The following is a 20,547-nucleotide window of genomic DNA, read 5'->3' as shown; positions in this document are numbered from 1 at the left end:
ATTGTGTCATTTAGGTTTAGATTTATTTAGCACAAAAAAATGCGTATAACGCTGCGCAAGGAGGGAACGAAGTCCTGGCGAACTTGTACAAGGTTCCACCCCTGTGTCAATAATACAAAACAAGAGACAAGCAGACAACATACATGAGCTAAACAAAAACAAAAGACAAAAGATCAATAGCAGAAGGAATCAAGGTAGGACTTGAAGCAAATAACAGCAAAAAAAATATGTGACAAAAGCAGAACAATGACAGAGAAAATATAGTTACTGTAAAGAGTGAGTAGGGAAAGATAATTAGGTTCCTGTGGAAAGTAAAAATTCCTTCAGATTCTTTTTTAAAATGCAATGGGAGGAGATGGACCTCAGTGATAAGTTTAATTCAGTCCAAAGCTTGGGGCCTCTATACATTGCTGTGTATGTTTTTAAAATGTTTTGTAACTGTACAGCACTTGGATAGAAAGTGCTCTATAAATAAAATTATTATTATTATTATTATTAACTATTATCAACCCAATTCTGTATTTTATTCTTTCTTCAAAACCCAAAGACTGCCAGTTTATAGTGGGAAATGAAAACATAAGTAGATACGTGGAAAAATCAGAGAATATTTGGCTTTTGTGATTAAAAAAGGATGAATCATCGACATCATGGCAGATTCATTTTTGGCTGATTGATTATAATTGATTGATGTGTGGGCTACCTGAGGCAACTCTGACGCCCCCCCCTCAATTTTAAGTGATGTAAATATAAACTGACTTGACTCGTTTGTCTTGTCAGAAATAATCGACACATAACACATAAGCCGGTGCATATTCTCATTTGTCCAGGTCATAGTATTTCAAAGGAGGTTAAATCGAAAGCAACTGGACTTAGTTATTTGTCTAGGAAAAAGACAAAGACAAATAACTAAGTCCAGTTGCTTTCGATTTAACCTCCTTTGATATAACACATAACACTTGTTTTCTCCGTCTACATCTCTTGTACTCACAATCTGTCTGCACAGTTGTCCGGCCGGTCCAGGTAGCCTCCGTCCATGACAAACTTGAGGACCTGCTCATTGGACAGGCCCTGGTACGGCTGCTCGGCCAGCGTGCTGATCTCCCACAGCACAACCCCAAATGACCTGGCAAACAGAGACAACAACAGCGACACAGGGAGAATGAGGACAGGCCAATTAGAAACCTAACAAGAGCAGATCTGTCTGTAAACACTTGATGCTGCAGCAAACAGGTAGGCTGAGGGCAGAGGCGGCGGCGGCGGCGGCTGGTAAACAACGTCGGATGAACACGCATTTTATCTGCACTTAAGCGTTCTGGTCTGTGATGTGTTTACTGTGTGTTATTTCAGTCTAGACTCCGGAGATTAGTTTGTTATGTTGATTAATATAATCACAAAAACACTATAAAATACATTCAAATTACACAAAATGATGCATGTGTGTTAAAGAGGAACGATGCGAGTCTGGTCTCTTCTCCTCTGTTTCGCTAACCCTCCTCCCGGCCATGTGCCAGGGTTCCTACACATTTGAAATTTCCAAATTCCATACTTTTTCCAAACCCTAATTTCCAGACTTCTCTGTAAAAAGAATCAAATAATTTGTGATATTTAAGTAAATAGATGCGCATAATATAAAAAAAAGCATGCAATTTATCATTTGTTTTCATTATTCTGAATGGGTATGCCATTATGCAACCAAATAATTACCAGGAGATTGTAGCTAAGTAGCCTACAATAGCACATACAAAACAATTAACCCAAATAGGTAAGACCAAACAAAGACAAGATAAATAAAATAATTTCCATACAATAGTTTCCATTTCCCATACTTTTACAGACCTGGAAATGTATAAAATCAAATTCCATACTTTTTCATACTTTCCATACTTGCGTAGGAACCCTGATGTGCATTTGATTTTAACGAAGCCGGCCAGAAATCAATCGATGGAGCGGTGGATAACGTTATATATCATATACGATGTTACGACGTGTATATTTGTGTAGCCTTACTGTCAAACAAAAGATTGCAGGTTATGGAGCGTGTGCGGTGCCGCAGAGACGAGAGCTGAGACACCGGGGCGGCGGCTAAGTACTACACTGATGTTGCAAGGTTGGTTTTCAGCCGTGAGCCGCCCGGTGGAAGGCAGAGAGCCTCCGTTCTCACTTGTAACTAGTTACAAGTCATGTAGTTAACTATCACAATTACTCTGGAGCTTTTTAATTAAAGCAGAAGTAAGCGATCCGGTCGTTTTGTCTAACTTCCTGTCACCCGATGGAGTTAGCAGTCTCCGCCCTCGTCCCTACGTCACCACATTCACGCGCATCCCTTGGCTGCACACACAGAGAGGACCGCCCCTTTATGCCGTTCTCTCTCCTCATTGGATAAAGGTTGTAGGATACAAGAAAAGTTTTCTCCTCGGCTTACAGCAGAGCAGAGTGACTGACAGACCCGTGTTTCAGACCAAACACTCTATATAAGTGATTGCCGTCGGAAGATATAACTATTTAAGACTTATATTAAGACAAACATTCTGCTTACTTCTGCTTTAAGGTAAAAATGTAGCATAGCCAGTGCCACGGGAAAAATCCTTCATAGTTCCTCTTTAAAGGGATAGTAGCATTTTTTTTTAAAAGTGGGGTTGTATGATCTACAAATAGCCCCTAAGTACTTTAATTGCAGTAGAAGACTCTCTGCACTCCTCCCATTAGCAACGCCAGCCCATAGCCCTGCCCAGAGATTTACAACATACAGTGTTATGAACAGACCCAAGAAACAGCCTATTTTCGCGGCCTAAAAGAGGTTTTACCTGAAAAAAAAACACAGTTGCATTGTTCGCTATAATATAATTTTTTCCAGCCCTTTAAAGTGCAGGAAGAACACAGTTTTTATTTGGACCTAACCAGCTCAGGTATCCCTCCGCCCAGGGTTAGCGCCCGCCGATCAGCAGTTGGTTAGGTCCAAATAAAAACTGCGTTTTTGGGTCTGTTCACAGCACTGTATGTTGTAAATCTCTGGGCAGGGCTATGGGCTGGCGTTGCTAACGGGAGGAGTGCAGAGAGTCTTCCACTGCAATTAAAGTACTTAGGAGCTATTTGCAGATCAACTTTTAACCCACTTTTAAAAAAATGCTACTATCCCTTTAAGTGTGTAGATTGGCACTATGTTTAATAAGTGATCAAGTTTTACGAGTCAGCTACATAAAACTGTATTTCCTTATAATCAACTTCAGGCCCACTCCATGTTCATTTTCATACTTTTATAAGATAAGAACCGACACCAACTATCACGCAGGCAGAGCTCTATACGCTATTCACAGCAGCTGCAGCTACACGTCACATTACACATGAACCCAGAGTCAGAAGTGTCACTGACCAGCAGTCAGAGTGAGCGGTGAAGACGCCGTCCTTCAGAGACTCGGGCGCCATCCACCTGACAGGCAGCAGGCCCTTCCCTCCTTTCCTGTAGTAGTCCGTCTCGTAGATGTCTCTTGTCATACCAAAATCTGGGAATAAAAGAAGATACATGTAGATGATTGTGGAAAACAATCTATTTTACAGTTTAAAAGCCTTTATTTCTATGGCTTGGTCATGTTTAACCTTAAAACACTGACTCCCTGACGATGGCTTGTTCGTCCCATCCAAAGAGCACCTCTAGGAAACAATTTCTGAGTCCTGGAAGCGCTCCTTGACAGACATTTTTCTGAAGTTACATTTAGAGTTTAATATTTAACACAAGACTCAACTGTCAGTGATGTGTTTTATCTTTTTTTTAAATTCCCATTACCAGCTGTTCTGCTGTTATTATCTTATTTACATAGCCACGCACACTAGAACAAAGAGTTTAAGACACTGAATAAATAAATAAATCTAATTTGACTTGTATGCCGCCGTTGAGGTTGCCAGTTTGGTCCTCCTGTTTGTTGTTATGTTGAGTTTAGAGGCAGTTGTTGATTTCCTCAGGAATTTTCTTCATTCCTTCAGTGGAATTTAAATTGAGCAGATCCCTGAAGAGATTTCCCATTTCTCCTCATATTAGTACCACACAACACAAACCAGGACATGACTAAAGATATAATTGGAAAATTAGGAAAATATGGACCCATAAAAAGATCCTTTGTGATAGTTAACATATTACACCCCAAAAAAAACATTTTTATTCACAAATAATTGACTGTTTTCCCGAGAGCACAATCAATAACATGTTGCTAAGATAATCAGACAACATTAATAATAAGAAATTGATCTTTAAAATGGCTTTCACACGGGTAAAAATGTTATTTCTCCTGCCCTAGTAGTGTATACACTGTTTGTTTTTTGTTGTTGTAAAACTGCCACTGGATGGCTTGAAACTCTGATTTTTACAAATGTTGTCAGCTGTGCTTAATAGAAACGTACCTCCTATTTTGACGGTGAGATCGTGAGCCACCATGCAGTTCCTGGCTGCCAGGTCCCTGTGGACAAATTTCTTGGCGTTAAGGTACGCCATGCCGTCCGCGATCTCGGCAGCCATTTGGATCATCTCCTTCAGAGTGGGTGGCGGGCGCCCGGGGTTGTTCTGAGGGGACACGAGGAGAGATTAGACATGCTGGGGGACACATCAGGTTACATCGAGCCCTCTCCTCTCCTCTCCTCTCCCACATTTTGAATTGTGTTTATCTTTATTTGTTGCACTTTGTAGTTTGGCCTTGGTGTCTCGCTCTCTCTGTGTTTCCTGGCTGGCCTGCCCTCCTTCACTGCAAAAACTCAAAATCTTTCCAAGACTATTTGTCTTATTTCTTGTCAAAATGTCTCATTTCTAGTCAAAACTAATCTCTTTCCACTTAAAATAAGACTCATCACCTAAAAGTTAACTTGTTTTTAGATCATTTTCACTTGTTCCAAACAAACTATCGCTTGAAATAAGTAGAAAAATCTGCCAGTGAAAGCAAGTTTTTTGTGCTTGTTATAAGGAAGAAAAACTTGTTCCACTATCAGATTTTTCTACTTATTTCAAGTGAAAATATGCTTGAAAGGAGTAAAAAAGTGTCTAAAAACAAGCTATTTTTAATATGATGAGTCTTATTTTAAGTATAATGAGATTTGTTTTGACTAGAAATGACATTTTGACTAGAAATAAGAGAAATATTCTTGATAAGATATTTGAGTTTTTGCAGTGTTGCCTTACCTCCCACCAGAAGCTGACCTAGTCAACTCTTGTTAACATTTCTATGTTTTGCATATTCTGTGTTATAAAATGTTTTCTTGTCTGTATACAACATTTATTGGAGCCCTCATCTGTTGCTCACCCTGAGGTTTCTCAAATTTTCCCCTGTTAAAAGGGTTTCTGGGAGTTTTTCCTCAGTCGATGTGAGGGTGTAAGGGGCAGAGGATGGTGTTATGATGCCATGTAAAGCCCTTTTGAGACAAACTGTTTGTAAAAATGGGCTTTACAAATAAAATTAAAGAATAAAAAAGAAAAGAATAAAGATTTTAAACAAATATGAGCTTAGATCAAACGCGCTGTGCAGCAGGGTTGAGTGTTTTTAATCTCGTTACCTCAGCGTCTGGCCGCAGCGAGCGCAGGTAGCTCTTCAGGTCTCCGTGGGTCATCAGCTCCATCACCACCAGGGTCGGCTGGCCCTTGGATACGACACCCAGCAGGCGCACCTGGGAGATGAGGACGGGGAGATTATTATTATTATTATTATTATTATTATTATTGAACCACAAGATTTAGCTTGAAATCTGATTTTCCTCTTGGAAAAAAAAGGCGCCGTCCGTTCGTACCACGTGGTGGCAGCTGAAGGCCTTCATGACCGAGGCCTCGTTCAGGAACTCGATTCTCTCCCTCAGACTGGCCGACTCGTTCACCGTCTTCACCGCCACGTGTGAGTCGCCCTCGCCCTTGATGATGTCCTTGGCGATGCCCTCGTAGACCATGCCGAAGGAGCCCTGACCCAGCTCCCGCAAAATGTTGATCTTCTCTCTCGCCACCTCCCACTCGTCCTCCTCGTACACTGCAAACACATCGACAGACGTATTAACGAGACGCACGGAGCGGCGTGGAGCGTGGAGGTCACGGTGACGGAGTTAACGGGAAGAAGAAGAAGGCAGGTTGAGACAAGAAATGAGAAATGTGATTATGCCAATGATGGTCAGCTGCCACATTTCTCCTCTGTTCACAAGCATCTTTCCAGGGCCGGACTGACTCGTTTCAAGGGAATTAAGGCGAGACACTACAAGCAAAATATTGAGATTTTGGGCTATTTTTCTTCCTTAACACGTCTTCTTTCAGAATAGTGGAAAGAAATGGTAGAAAATCCACATTAAGGTGTTTTTATTTTACTTCATTTTGTCTCCTTCGTCTGTAGATTTCTCCTAAATTCACCAATAGTTAACATGCTACTGTGGCAAACTGCGCCATTGTTCAGATTTCTGTTCTGTAAGTGTATGCAAATCAGCACATATTTAATTAGATATTTTCTCATTTGCATATTCAAACATAAAATTTGACAAAAACTTGTAATTCAAAAAATAATTGTCTTAATCTAAGTAATAAACTTGGGTAGTTTCATGGTGACATCTGTTTTTTTTTCTTCCCCCTATTCACCTTAAACACTAGAAACCTCATTAACGGTAAACAACGTGTTGCATCAGAGATAAGACATTTTGGTTGTTTGTCTTTGGAGCACTTGAATTGACTGAATGAACGAGGACATAATAGAGTTCAGTTTTTCCCCACTGCTCTGAATGTTGATTCAATAAATCTAATCAGACTTTATCATGCACATGTGCAAAAATCATGTGCCAAATAAAATTTCTTGAGAGAAATCAATCTGTCTCGACCGTGTCCTGTGAATCACTTGATCTCTTGGAGGAAACAGCATTTTTCATTTATGAAGTTCCAGAAATCAAAATGAGATCTGGGAAATAATCTGATTTGGTGAATACACTAAAAGCAGAGACTGAACAGAGATAACACAAAACTCATCACAATTACAGGTGTGAAAAATTGTGATAAAATCACAAAGAACACAAAGAAACCTCACCTTTTCATCACATCGAGTGTGAAACCGTACATTCACCATTTTGCATTTTTTGAGTGAAATAATAATGAAATAATTATCTTTTAAGCACTTTTAATCTGTTATTCTACCCAGCAAGAAGAGATCACAGTATTTTTCTTAAGTTTTTTTTTTTATGTAGGATGTGTTTTATCTTTTGTGCATTTTATTTTATATAGCTTATGATGTTTCTATATTTATTTAGTACTCAACTGTAATGTTTCTCTTTTATGCTGCTGTGACAAAGAAATTTCCCCTCGGGGATGAATAAAGTATAACCTAACCTAACCTGAACTAACCTAAATAATAACAGAGTTTACCTTGTTGCATAATGAAGACTAAGGGTGTGAAATGCATACAACATTTACTGTGACAGAACAATCTTTATCACTGAGACTTAAATCTAAAACATGTGAAGGAAATGAAATTCAGCTTAACATTTAATGTAGGTGAAACACGACACTGCTAAAATGACTTTGAGAATTTGAAAACCAATTTATGTGGACCTATCTGTCATATTTGAACAGTTGCAATAAATACCCTCTTATCTTATCATATCAAAATGCTTAAAACCTTTGCTTACCTTCAGTAGCACTGAGATACTCTGGGTTTGAAGAAGTGTAGATGGGACCACTGGGCCCCTGTGTTTGACTAGAAGGAAACAGAAAACAGCATTTAGTAAAACAACGACACGATACGAAATAACAAGACAATGGGGCGGGAAGAGTGCGTACTTCTTCTTGAACATGACGAAGCCCGTCACAGCGACAAACAGCAGCAGGACGAAGCAGATGACCGGCCCAATGACGATCTTGACAACATAGAGAGGATCGCCTGTTCAACACATCCACGCAGACACGATGAGTCACATTTCAGGTGAAGAGCGAAAACAAGCTCTTGTGAAAACCCACACGTTAAAAACTCCCGCTAGGATCAATACGCTGCTCTGTGAACACAATCTGCTTCACACACACACTCACACAATCAGAAGCAGCTTTTCATCAGTGTGTGATTAAAAGGTTGAATGGACCGAGTCACTCGATGCGTCTTTCTCATGTTACTGTTCTGCCTTTATGTTTATTCCCTGGACTGATTTAAAGACGTCTGACAGCAGCTCGTCAGTTTAATACATAAGAAGCCAACAAATATTACGGCTGCCAGGTGACAATCATTTTAATTTACTCATGAATATAAGCAGGGCTGTAAACTAACTTCTTGGCTCATCTGCCAAGGGGACCGGCAGATGAAAAATAAATTGCCTCTTTTTGTTTTATATACATCTGTTTCAGTGCTTTTCATTGAGATAACAGTTTTATATATTACTATATAGCAATACTGTACCTGCTTAGAAAAGAGGCCAAAGTCTTATTTAAAATACATTTTAATCTCCGTAATTAAATAATCAAAACATTAACATTGCAAAACTTTAACAAAGGAAACACTCATTCATTACTCAGTCACACTCGGTAGACTATGTGTCGCCACATTGCTGCGCCAAACTTTTAAAGACTGGTGAAGGCTACGTTACGCTACAGCGGGGTTGTCATTGCGACACACAACAAATCACTGGTTTAGTGCTAACGTTAGCTACTCATAATTTATCATTTTATAGCTAGAATGTTTCGCTATATCGTGCGTAATTTACTGCACGACTATCGAGACAAACATTTACCTGTCCCGTGACCGCTAGTTTACAGCCCTGAATATAGGTACAGTATATTGTTCCTCATTAGGACGATAACATGAAGCATCAGTTTAAATTAATAAAAAACAATTAAAGCAGAAGTAAGTGATATATTTGTGTTAATATAAGTCTTAAATAGTTATATCTTCCGACAGCAATCACTTACATAGAGTGTTTGGACTGAAACACGGGTCTGTCAGTCACTCTGCTCTGCTCTGAGCCGAAGAGAAAACATTTATCGTATCCTACAGTTTTTATCCAATGAGGAGAGAGAACGGCATGGTGTGTGCAGCCAAGGAACGCCGTGAATGTGGTGACGTAGCGACGAGGACTGTTATGGTGCGTTCAAGGAAACTCGTATTTTTCCGACCGTGAAGTGGTACCAGTTTGATCTGGTACGAGTTCACCGGTCGGAGGTTACGAGTGGCCGTTATAGTGACTTTCACCGGTAAAACAGGTCGGAAAAACACAAGTGGGTTGCCTGAAACGCTACAAAGTCGTAAGTTGTGACTTGAAGCTGTAATTTACGATTTCAAAAGCCTGCCTGGAACGCAGCATTAGCGAAAACGACCGGACCACTTACTTCTGCTTTAATACATGTTTTATAATGCTTTTTTTTTTTTTTTTTAGCATTTTCTGAATATATTTCTAAAGCATGGAATAGCAGAAGAATAACTTATGATTGTTAACATCATACTTCAATGTATATGGATTACAGGCTATTTAAATATGACATACAATGTTTAAACTGACATATGGACTTTGTTTCTATTTGTTTATTATTTTTACACTTATGAAACTGTGCATGTGTTATCTATTTATCTTCCCCACATCATCATCATCTGAAAGCTACCTGTATAAGGTGAATCTATTCTGCTGTAAGACGCTGGTGCACAGTATTTGATTTGTTGTTTATTAATGTGTCTTTCTCTTATTTCAGTAACAGTATGATTGTGACGACATTTTAATTTCTCACTGAACTCGGTCTCAGCTCAGTTTACACGACTTACTTGCGTCCTGGACATAGAAGTACGTGGGCTCGGTCCACGATCCGTTCCCGGCCAGCGACGTGGCCCTGATTCTCACTGTGTAGTTCCCAGGATGCATCACTTTGAGCTTGCAGCCACGAGTCACTTTGAACATGTTCCTGGACACACAGTAGTGCAGCTCCTGCAGAACACGACACAACGACACAACGTCGCATGACAAACAGCCGCTTCATAAGTTCCCAGTTTTAAATATCGTGTTTAAAATAACATTTTTGACTCATGTTGTAGGAAAACTGTTTCATGTTTTCCAGGTTTCCACTGGCTGATCTTTTTTTTTATTTTTTATTATCGTTTCCCACAGCAAATAACACTCTGCAGCATCCGACAAATGTTTTGTAGATCTGCCTCCATGGCAACTAAAACGCCAGAATGACTTCTCCATTTAGGTAATCAAACAAATGACATTACTGAGTACATGAGGCCAAATTTCTATATACAAGTCAAGTAATAAGTATTGCCTCTCTCATTTGTGCTGCACGGCTCGTTTTAAGATGGATGCATTTGATTGGATTGGATTGTCCCTCATTACGGCCCGAGCTATTGTGTTTAATGAGGAGAGGAAATATGAAAAGTGCTTTCTGAGTAAGAATGACTTTATGGTGTAAAGGGTGAACTTGCAGTGAACCCATGGACTCTGTGACCCGACGATACACAATGTTACGTATTGTACACATAAAGAACAATAAAAGGCAAAGACAGATGTGTGTGCAGATGTGCGTCGCCTCACCTCAGAGTCTCCCAGTCTCTTGTAGTTGACTTCGTACAGGATGATCATACCGTTCGGGGCCGCGGGCTCCTGCCATGTGATGTGCACCGAATTTTCTGTCACGTCGTAATGGATGGCACCCACGATGTCATCAGCTTTGTCTGAGGGAAAGAAAAGGAATCATGTTTCTGCTAAAACTCAAGTTTGTTTGGGCTAAACAGAGGGTGAGCTGATTATTGAAATATTTCTTATCTAAACCAGACAAATATCTGGTTTTTAGCTGCTAAACTGGGAGAAGTGAAGCTATAAAACCAAACCAAGAAGCTGAAAGTGTTTTTTGGGTTCTTAGTTTTCTCAATTCACGTATTACTATCTATAAACTTTGATTATTAATTACTGCAGCTTGAAGAGATTTGTGAGAAATTAGTTATACTGTATGCAACTCGAAGTGCTACAACATCACTAATAGACATTTCAGAATAAAAGCTGTTGCTAAAATTAAAAAAATGGAAATGGAAATTAATAAAATAATGAATTAATAATGCTCAGACAGTCCCAAGCTGAAGTGACAGACTGTGGGAGTTTTAGGTTTAGAGTTATAGGATGATATCGGTATTGATGATAAACCTCTTTACCTTCAGGCATCGTGCGAGCGCTGACGTACGCCGCCATGCTGCAGCGCGCCGGGTCGGTCGGGTGGTTGCACGCGTGGATCTCGATCTGGTAGCTGGTGAAGTGCCGCAGGCTGGAGATGACGGTGGACTCTTTGGCGTGGACCGTGACCACAGACTTGGTGCTTTCGAAGCTTTCCTCGTCCTCTCCGTCGGGGACGTGCGTGCCCTGCGGCGGGCTGGGGGCGGTGGTGTGGAACAGGTGCGTTCGGTTGGCGATGCCCATCACGGCGCGTCGCTGTCTCGAGCGTCTGGGCGAGAGGACGACACGTTCAGAGGGTTTTACATAGTAATGCATTAAAAATACATTTAGGCATTTAGAGGGTAGAGGAAAAGTTTAAAAGAAATTAAAAGCTGTTTTGCAGTGAGAAATGAAACAGAGTTTGAAATTCTCTTCCTCTTTTTATAAATGACTGAAATGAAATTAATGAAATTAACTCTTCCCTCCATTGCGGTACCAACTATTTTGTTTTTCAGTGTGTATATGGAACATGTTGTATGAAGGACTTGAGGACAGGTTGGTTAGATGCATTATAATATTATTCTCTTAGCCCTTGTCCTGTCGCAACACTTTAAAGGACAATTCCAGGCGAATTCAACTCGGGGGTGTATTTTCCTATCATTTTAGGTCTAAAAGAAGGAATCTGAAGATTTTCAGTTTAATTGCTCCTGTTTTGCGGTAGCTGCGTCTGTCCCCGCATCGCCACGGCAGCAATGAATGGGAGTGGATGTAAGTTCCGCTGTTTAGGCTGTTTCCAGCCCTCAAAGCCGCAATTTTTTTCCACAGACAGCGTCAGATGGCGACTCAAACATGCACCGAGAAGTTTATTTACTTCAAGCAAGCCGACATGTTTGTAAAAGTCGATCTAATTCAAAGTCTCCCGGAGTCTCGCGCGAGACCCAGTTGCCGTGCTCGGTGTGTTCACATGAAGTGGGAAAAGCTCCCGTTTGTGTCATAAACACAGGAATATCAACTCTTTACTTGCTTCAAGTAAAAAAAACTTCTCGGCGCATGTTTGAGTAGCCATCTGACGCTGTATGTGGAAAAAAATGTACACTTCAAGCTAGTAAAGAATTGATATTCCTGTGTTTATGACACAAGCGGTAGCTCCGACTGCGCCTGAACACACCAGCACTGCAACTTCGGGCTCGCGCGAGACTCCGGGAGACTTTGAATTAGATCTAGTTTTACAAACATGTCGGCTTGCTTGAAGTAAATAAACTTCTCGGTGCATGTTTGAGTAGCCATCTGACGCTGTCTGTGGAAAAAAATTGCGGCTTTGAGGGCTGGAAACAGCCTAAACAGCGGAACTTACATCCACTCCCATTCATTGCTGCCGTGGCGATGCGCGGACAGACGCAGCTACCGCAAAACAGGAGCGATTAAACTGAAAATCTTCAGATTCATTCTTTTAGACCTAAAATGATATGAAAATACACCCCCGAGTTGAATTCGCCTGGAATTGTCCTTTAACTTGTTATGGATAAAACAGGAACAATATTTTAAATGCTAATGCAGGTAGGTACTGATCCAACTGCATAACAACACAACATGATGCAACTTTAGTTTGTTGTGTGGGAAGTTCAACTCAAAGACAAAGTTGAACTGAACTGAGTTTGACAACACCAGGACCAAAGAAAAAGAGAATCTAAAAGCCTTCACCTTAAAAAACAGTTATGTTGAGGACAAGGTTCATAAATGAAAAAGCACAAACGTTATGCTTTTTTTTTTTTTTTAAAGTTGAAAGACAGATCTGTTGTCAGTTGTCTTACTTGATCTCAAAGACTTCATTGTGCAGGTAATTCTCAAAGGTTTTGCGGTACTCCGAGTCCTCTTTCTCCTTCTTGAGCTCTTTGTCGGTTTTGGGGCAGGCGCAGCATCGCGTCCCTTGGCCCTGCTCCTCCGTCTGGTTCCACTTCTGCTCCTCGTCACTGTCCACCTGAGTGGGCACCCGCGATGGCAACTTCATCCCTGGTGGGCGAAGAAAAAAAAAAGAAAAAAAAAAACAACCCCCCAAAAAAAAAAAAAAACCCCCCAATCAATCAGAAAGAATAGGATGACAGCTGAGATTAACACAGACACATAACACAGTCTGAAGCACAAATATCCACGCGCACGCTCTCCTACGCACACGCCAGAGGGGCAGGTCTGTCACTGTCATCCCCAGGTCCTCACCCTCCGCGGTGGAGATAAATTACTAGTGACATGACCTCCCCGCAGACTCCCCATCTCTCTGGTTGTGTGGGAGTTACGGGAGTTCAAAAGAGGGAAGCTCGGGCTCGGTTGTGTGCTAATATGGAAGGGCAGTGATGGCAGGGCATAGACGCAGGTCAGGTTGTGACAGGAATAACTCCACTTAGATAAATGTTTGAACGCTGTCTGAACCCGAGCCAGAGTGAAGGGAAGATCCTAATTGTCTTAGTACCAGGTTTTTTTTTCTTCTTTTTAACAGAGGTTAAAAACACAAAAAGAAATCTGCACTCAGAGATAAAACCGCTCCACAAATCACGTCACCTTTTTTTCCCCCCCGTTTCATTTGTCTAAAACTTCACCGTTAACACCCTCCTTTGAACATTTTACTGCCTTTGTGTCGTTTAATTTCCTGTCAAGGCTCCTACAGCTAATTTTTCTTTAAAATGTAAAAAAAATGCATTGTCTTGAAGTTCACAGCAAAGACTTAAAGCAGAACTATGCAAGTCGGCCGGAAATAGCTCGCTCCTTTGTTGGTTTCTCTTTTTTTTCCCTCTCCGGAGCTCCCCCACAGTTCTGGGAGGCACAACTCGCCCACCTCCTCCGCTCCCTACACGTGCTCGTGTTTACTGCTGAAGGTAGAGAGCGGTGTTTGCTAAGCCCTGCTAACACGGAGCTAATGCTAACACGGAGCTAACGCTAATACGGCCACACACAGACAAAGACACAAAGACACAGATGTTAGCATTAGCTCCGTGTTAGCCACAAGCCGAACTTCATCAGTACGAACATTTCATGTTTCCATGGTTTCCTCCGACTTTCCGAACTCAAACCAATAACGATTCATGACATGCATGACGTCATCTGCGTTCTTACCTCGTACTGCCGTAAGGCGGTTTCTCGCGATAGTTCTGTCCATTGACGAGATTTGTGACACCGAGACGGACGACTGATCTTGCAAGTGCGGTTTTCAGCCAGTGTTTACTCTCGTCTTTTCTCACCGGCCTCATCACCACGACAACCACAAACAATCACAACTACCACAACCAGGGCTGGACTGGGAGACTTTTTCAGGCCAGGAGTCAGTCATGTAACCAGGCCACCCTGGCCTCGCCCACACGCGCTCGTTCACGCCCACACCTACATGCATTGGCACACACGCGCGCACACACACACACAGTTAACACAGACAGAGAGAAGTCCTCTGGCTCTCAACCTGTTGGAGTTATGATCTGAAGCCACACCTCTGATTGAGCACAGTCCCCCCATGCCAGACTGACTTGCAAAGCAGTAGCCCTACTGTCTGGACTTTTTTGTGTGTGAAGAAATGTTTATTTATATACTATATATATATATATATTATATATATATTCTGATTCCTTCACCTCATTACAGTTATGAGTGCCACTGCCACCTCTTTGTGAACAGCAGCATTTTGTGGGACCATTCAAACCTGTGTTAATACTAGTCTGGATACTATTGTTCTTCGACAATATTCACTCCTCGTGACAGTAAAATAGGTCATTCTAAGCCAATTTACTGCAGTAATTATTCTCTAAATTATTAGAAAATGGGGTTAACACCCAGTCATGCATGAAAAAAAATAAATACCGTCAAATACCGTGAAACCGGTATAATTATGAAAAATACCGTGATATAAATTTTTGGTCATACCGCCCAGCTCTAGTGCGCACCAGCTCTAGGAACCTCGGTGTTATTTTTGATCGGTCCATGCTCTTTGATGAACACATAAAAACTATAACCCAGTCCTGCTTTTTTCACCTCGTCCTGTCAGGAGGGAGGCACGAGCCAAAAAAATAATGATTGTTCACGAGTCCAAGTCAAGTCTGAAGTCTCTGTGGGTGCGACTCGAGATTGCGACGCGAGTTCGAGTCGCAGACTCGAGTCCCCATCTCTGCCTCACGCCTCGACTATTGTAACTCCCTCTTATGTATCTTGTGAAGCACTTTGTGAGTCTTCTCTGTGAGAAGTGCTATATAAATAAAATGTTACTTACTTACAAATGAGAGCCATTTATGTCAAATGGCAGTGCCTGTTGGTGTTATGTCTGCAACTTGCATGTTGTTGCTCTAGAAATGATTCTCTACCTTCTGCCAGCTGCTCTCCTGAAGTACCAGCAGGACTCACAGGACTCGTGTCATCATCACCATCACCACGACCTTTGAATAGCAAACACATGCTTACAGTGTTTTTCCATACACTATAGTTCATACAGTGAGATAGTGTAGACTATGTCTCACTTAATTTGCCCTTGTATTCATATACATAATAATGGAATGATAACAGTAAATAAAAAAGTGGCTTGTTTAATTTCATGGCCAGGGCCTATAGCCTACTGTGTAAAAGTGTACAGCCTCAAGGACCCAGGTCCCTGGACCTCAAAGCCTTCTGACAAGAACCAGTGTTTTGTTGTTGTTGTTATTATTTTTTTAATTAGCTCAGTCTATTCGTGGGGGCGTGTCGACACGTCCAGACTTCCATACGGGCCTTCAGTCATATTTCGCAGCAAAAACATAAATAAACAGGAGGATTTAGCCTACAGTAGCCTGATATGTGCCAGTTATGCAGCAGCTAGTCCCCGTGAAGGAAAGTTTGACAAAAAACGGACGTTGTACCTCACATGTAGGCTACGGACGGTGCCGCTATAAAAAAAAAAAAAAAAAGAAGCCAGTTCACAGTCGCCTGTCACTCACCCGCAGCAGCTGACTGCGCTGTCAGAGGAGCTGCTCCTCTCTCTTTAGACACTGGTGTTTGGCTGCACTCTGTAGGAGTTCAATATGAAGATCTAACCTCCATCTGTGTAACGTTACCGGCCATGTGCCGCTGCTCTGCTATGGTGTGTTAACGGCAAAAAATATATATATATATATCGTCGGTCGTCCTGTCAGGAGGGAGGCACGAGCCAAAAAAATAATGATTGTTCACGAGTCTCAAAACACGAGTCCAAGTCAAGTCTGAAGTCTCTGTGGGTGCGACTCGAGATTGCGACGCGAGTTCGAGTCGCAAACTCGAGTCCCCATCTCTGCCTCACGCCTCGACTATTGTAACTCCCTCTTATGTATCTTGTGAAGCACTTTGTGAGTCTTCTCTGTGAGAAGTGCTATATAAATAAAATGTTACTTACTTACTTACAAATGAGAGCCATTTATGTCAAATGGCAGTGCCTGTTGGTGTTATGTCTGCAACTTGCATGTTGTTGCTCTAGAAATGATTCTCTACCTTCTGCCAGCTGCTCTCCTGAAGTACCAGCAGGACTCACAGGACTCATGTCATCATCACCATCACCACGACCTTTGAATAGCAAACACATGCTTACAGTGTTTTTCCATACACTATAGTTCATACAGTGAGATAGTGTAGACTATGTCTCACTTAATTTGCCCTTGTATTCATATACATAATAATGGAATGATAACAGCAAAATAAAAAAGTGGCTTGTTTAATTTCATGGCCAGGGCCTATAGCCTACTGTGTAAAAGTGTACAGCCTCAAGGACCCAGGTCCCTGGACCTCAAAGCCTTCTGACAAGAACCAGTGTTTTTTTGTTGTTGTTGTTGTTTTTTTTAGATAACTTACTTGCAGAGGTATCTTCATGGACGTCGGAACTATTTTCTGAGAGGGGGGGGGGCGGGATTTTTGTTGGGAGAGTCGGACGTTGTGTGAAAATCACCCCCCCCCCCTCACACACACACACACACACACACACACCTTGTGCCATCTCTCTTTTACGCACGCACGCAGCCATTGCGCATCACTCAAACAACTGAAGCTATAGACCACACTGCCAGATGCAGCATACATTCAGACAGGACACAACCCCACTCAGCTTTAAGTGTTATAAACAATGCCACGGCGGGCAAAACACATTAAAAGAGGCTTAGCGTTACCTTTGGAAGAGTTGTATGCGGCGGTGTGGCCATTAAAGAACAGCGTCTTTCCACTGGGTTGGACATTTTCGGGTGAAGTCTCTCTCAAAGTCCAGCTGAAGCACCTGGACTTTTCTTTTATGAAGCATTGCACATCTGTGGTCCGAAAACGCCCAAAACGGATATTTTCTGAAACAATGACGTCATATCCCAACCGCTCTACCTGTACCGAGACACACCGCTGTGTAGCCTAGCAACAGTCTATGGACGTAACTTAACAACAGCGTCTGACTAAGTCGGTCCCTCGGACACCGCAGCTGAATCTCGCCTGTTAAATCACTATCGATCATCACATTTGCACTGACACGACTCCCAGTCAACATTTAATCCACTTCTAATGTCTGGAGTTTGAATCGTGCGGGGAAGCTTTCTGTCTTCTTCTCTGTTGTTGGTGTTTCTGTGTGGCAGCGCTACAGCGCAACAGTGACAGAGACCCAGGTCCGACAGCTCAGCGAGCAGGACAGTACATGAGGCCGGCTGACCAGCAGACTTAAAAATAAAAAAAGAGAGAGAGAGAGAGAGAGAGAGAGAGAGAGAGAGAGAGAGAGAGAGAGACGCAGGCCAGCAGGCCAATCATAGGCCGGCGCTTCGGGAAACCTCCCGGTTCTCCCGATGGCCAGTCCGGGCCTGACCACAACACTCACTGAATAAACGAGTCTGCCGCGGCTGTCTTATGACGGACGTCCGCGTTTTTTTCTCCGTTTTTTTATAAAATCATTTTCACAGTACCGTATTTTAAATTTACAGAACTTTAAGCAGACTTGCGATTGTACGCAAATCAGGCAGTGCCCAAATGAAGTTTGTCCAAGTGGAGTTGCCGTAGGCAGCTGTCCAAGATGGCGGCCGGTCTGCGCATGCGCAGACCAGTATTGTCACAAATCGGGTAGCGATGCAAACGGGTAATGACAGGGGCGGTGGGCGCATTGGCCTAGACCCCATTCACCTCATAGTAGGTCACTCAACCATCACAGTGTCTCTGAGCCACAATAATTACAGCCGAAATCCTGCATAGTTCTGCTTTAAGACTAAAGACTTAATTGTTTTGTAGTAAAAAGGTTAGATTTGCTCTAGTGGACGCTATACATTATGGTTGTGTGGTTTTTGTTGTGTATATGAATTACTAGTCAAAGTGAAAGTGATCACATTCATTACCAGAGCATCCTATGAGCAGACTGGAGCAACTTCAAGTCATCAACAAACAGAGAGCTGGCAAAAGATTTTGTTCTGTTTTTGTCTCTCATTCTCAGACAGTTGGACGGAAAAAAAAAAAAACATGAAGCAGACAGACACCACAACAGGACGACCACAACAATGTGGCTCACCCTTCTGACAGTAGTCGAACTTGTAGAGCTCGCTGGCTTCGGGCTGGCGCTGGCAGAAGACCAAGTAGTGAGTGATGTTGCCGTTGGGGTCGTTGGGAGGTTTCCACTTGAGGATGATCTGGGACGAGGAGTTGGACGAAGAGATGGGGTCCAGCGGGACGGAGGGTTCTGGGGAGACACGTTGCGGAAACACAGAGGAAGTTGGATCAGTGAGGAGAAACTCCAGAAAATGTGTTCATACGTGTGTCCAAGTGCTCATTTATCAAAACATATATTCTGTTATTTACCCATAAATTACAACTAATTGTGCAACAAAAAACATTTATGAATGCAAAGTGGACAAACCAACAGCATTTAAACCAACTAAACTAAAATATGAATGAAAATATTAAGAATTGAGGTGTTTAATTGGTGCACGAGCTCCTCCTGTCATGAAAACCCATTTAGGATCTACATGTACACGAGAAGCCACTTTAATAACACTGTTGCTGATCCTGTAAGCAAAATAAATCAACAAAAGGTCTTTAATTAAGTGCAGTCAACTGCAGTATGTTGTTATTGTTCAGAGTACATGTCATTCTACTGATGGTACTAATAAAATCACGAGTGGATCTCCAGGTTTTAAACAAAGGCCTGTTTCCCTCATGTGTAATTCATTAGAGACTTAGAGGGATTACATGTAATGAAACATCTAGTTCACTGTAAATATTGCTGCTACATTATCACAGTGAGCAGATGCTGATAAATTAATCGTTTGCATTTATCAGAAACAGCATAAGAGAAACACTGTTTCAATCCCATTTGCATTTCATATGACACTTCCTGGCAGGGTGTTGCCCTGTGGCCAGCAGCTGCCTGCTCTTGGTATTCCCCCCGTTTCCCTGGTTGGTAATTACACTTCTCCATGTTTGCATGCCCCTTCATAAGAAAAGCATTTGTGATATAAACATGAACACTGAGTATGATCGATTCACATTCAGTCTACTGTTGCAGAGACAAAATAAACAAAATATTTGTGTAGCGTTGTATTTTTCTGCACTCAGAGTAACAAAACAAAGAGCTTTGCCATTTAAATTATAATTTGCACATTTGTGTCTTTCTTCAAAAGCTGCAGGAATTTCTTGTGGTGTATAATTATATTTAAGTTTTAGTTTTATTGTGTGCCTTGTGTAGTTTTAGTTTTAGTCCCCTTCTTTTTCAGTGGTTTTACATTGTTAAGTTTCAGTTCTTGTTTTCAGTAGTTTTAGCAGCAGTGGTATTTTGTATATTTCCAAAATGTTACAGTGAAAACACAAAATTCAAATGAGCTGTGTTCATTTTCATTTTTTTTTCTTCATGAAGTCGCAAAACTATACGTTTTTCTGCCCTTAACTGGTTCTTAAAAGCACACTAACACAAAAACAAACATGAGTTGGCGCGTGAGGACGGGAACTGCCACGAGCCACATGCTCCTTATTGTTTATCATGTGCATCGAAATGTGTTTTTTTTTTTAATCTTTGATTTTGCATCAACCACTGCCAGCCGATAAGAACAGAAGAAACAGCGGTTAGCAGCTGCGTGTGGCTTCAACACTGACTGGCATCACCTTATGTCCCACGGTCGACAACGAGACGTCTCTTGAGTTGACATATGAATCAGATTTCTGAGTGGGAGGCGAACAGGGAGCAACATTTATGAGAAGACTAATAAAAAAAATAGAAATAAATCACTGAACATAAGTTTAAATGCTGACATTTGTGCTTTATAGGAAGCGTGTGCAGGAGAACAGATGTCAAGACTGAAGCCTAAAGGAGACGCAGGGACCTGAGCTCCGTTGTCACAGCATGATTATGTCGTCCCCGTTTCATGACGGTGCAGCAACACACTGGTCCGACCGCATTGTCAGACTAAGTTTCACTAGCAAAAGCTTATTGGTAATGACAGCTTTGCCCTTCTG

At 41.7% G+C, this 20,547-nt stretch overlaps 1 protein-coding gene across 1 annotated transcript in view; it reads right to left on the bottom strand.

The window, feature by feature from the left end:
• insra (insulin receptor a) overlaps positions 1–20,547 on the bottom strand; it is a 78,517-nt gene that overhangs the window by 1,846 nt on the left and 56,124 nt on the right. The window contains exons 9-20 of the mRNA XM_085806002.1: positions 18,611–18,778; positions 12,924–13,122; positions 11,115–11,401; positions 10,501–10,640; positions 9,735–9,894; positions 7,775–7,874; positions 7,624–7,691; positions 5,764–5,993; positions 5,533–5,643; positions 4,393–4,552; positions 3,371–3,500; positions 989–1,123 (exon numbers count right to left, since the gene is read on the bottom strand). Of these exons, the coding sequence (XP_085662128.1) occupies positions 989–1,123; positions 3,371–3,500; positions 4,393–4,552; positions 5,533–5,643; positions 5,764–5,993; positions 7,624–7,691; positions 7,775–7,874; positions 9,735–9,894; positions 10,501–10,640; positions 11,115–11,401; positions 12,924–13,122; positions 18,611–18,778 (1,888 nt within the window). The remainder of the gene's footprint in view (positions 1–988; positions 1,124–3,370; positions 3,501–4,392; positions 4,553–5,532; positions 5,644–5,763; positions 5,994–7,623; positions 7,692–7,774; positions 7,875–9,734; positions 9,895–10,500; positions 10,641–11,114; positions 11,402–12,923; positions 13,123–18,610; positions 18,779–20,547) is intronic.

This window comes from Trachurus japonicus, chromosome 17 (assembly GCF_045865225.1).
Source record: "Trachurus japonicus isolate A0001 chromosome 17, Traja_1.0".
NCBI classification, from domain to species: Eukaryota; Metazoa; Chordata; class Actinopteri; order Carangiformes; family Carangidae; genus Trachurus; species Trachurus japonicus.
This window is presented reverse-complemented; position numbering and strand designations above follow the sequence as displayed.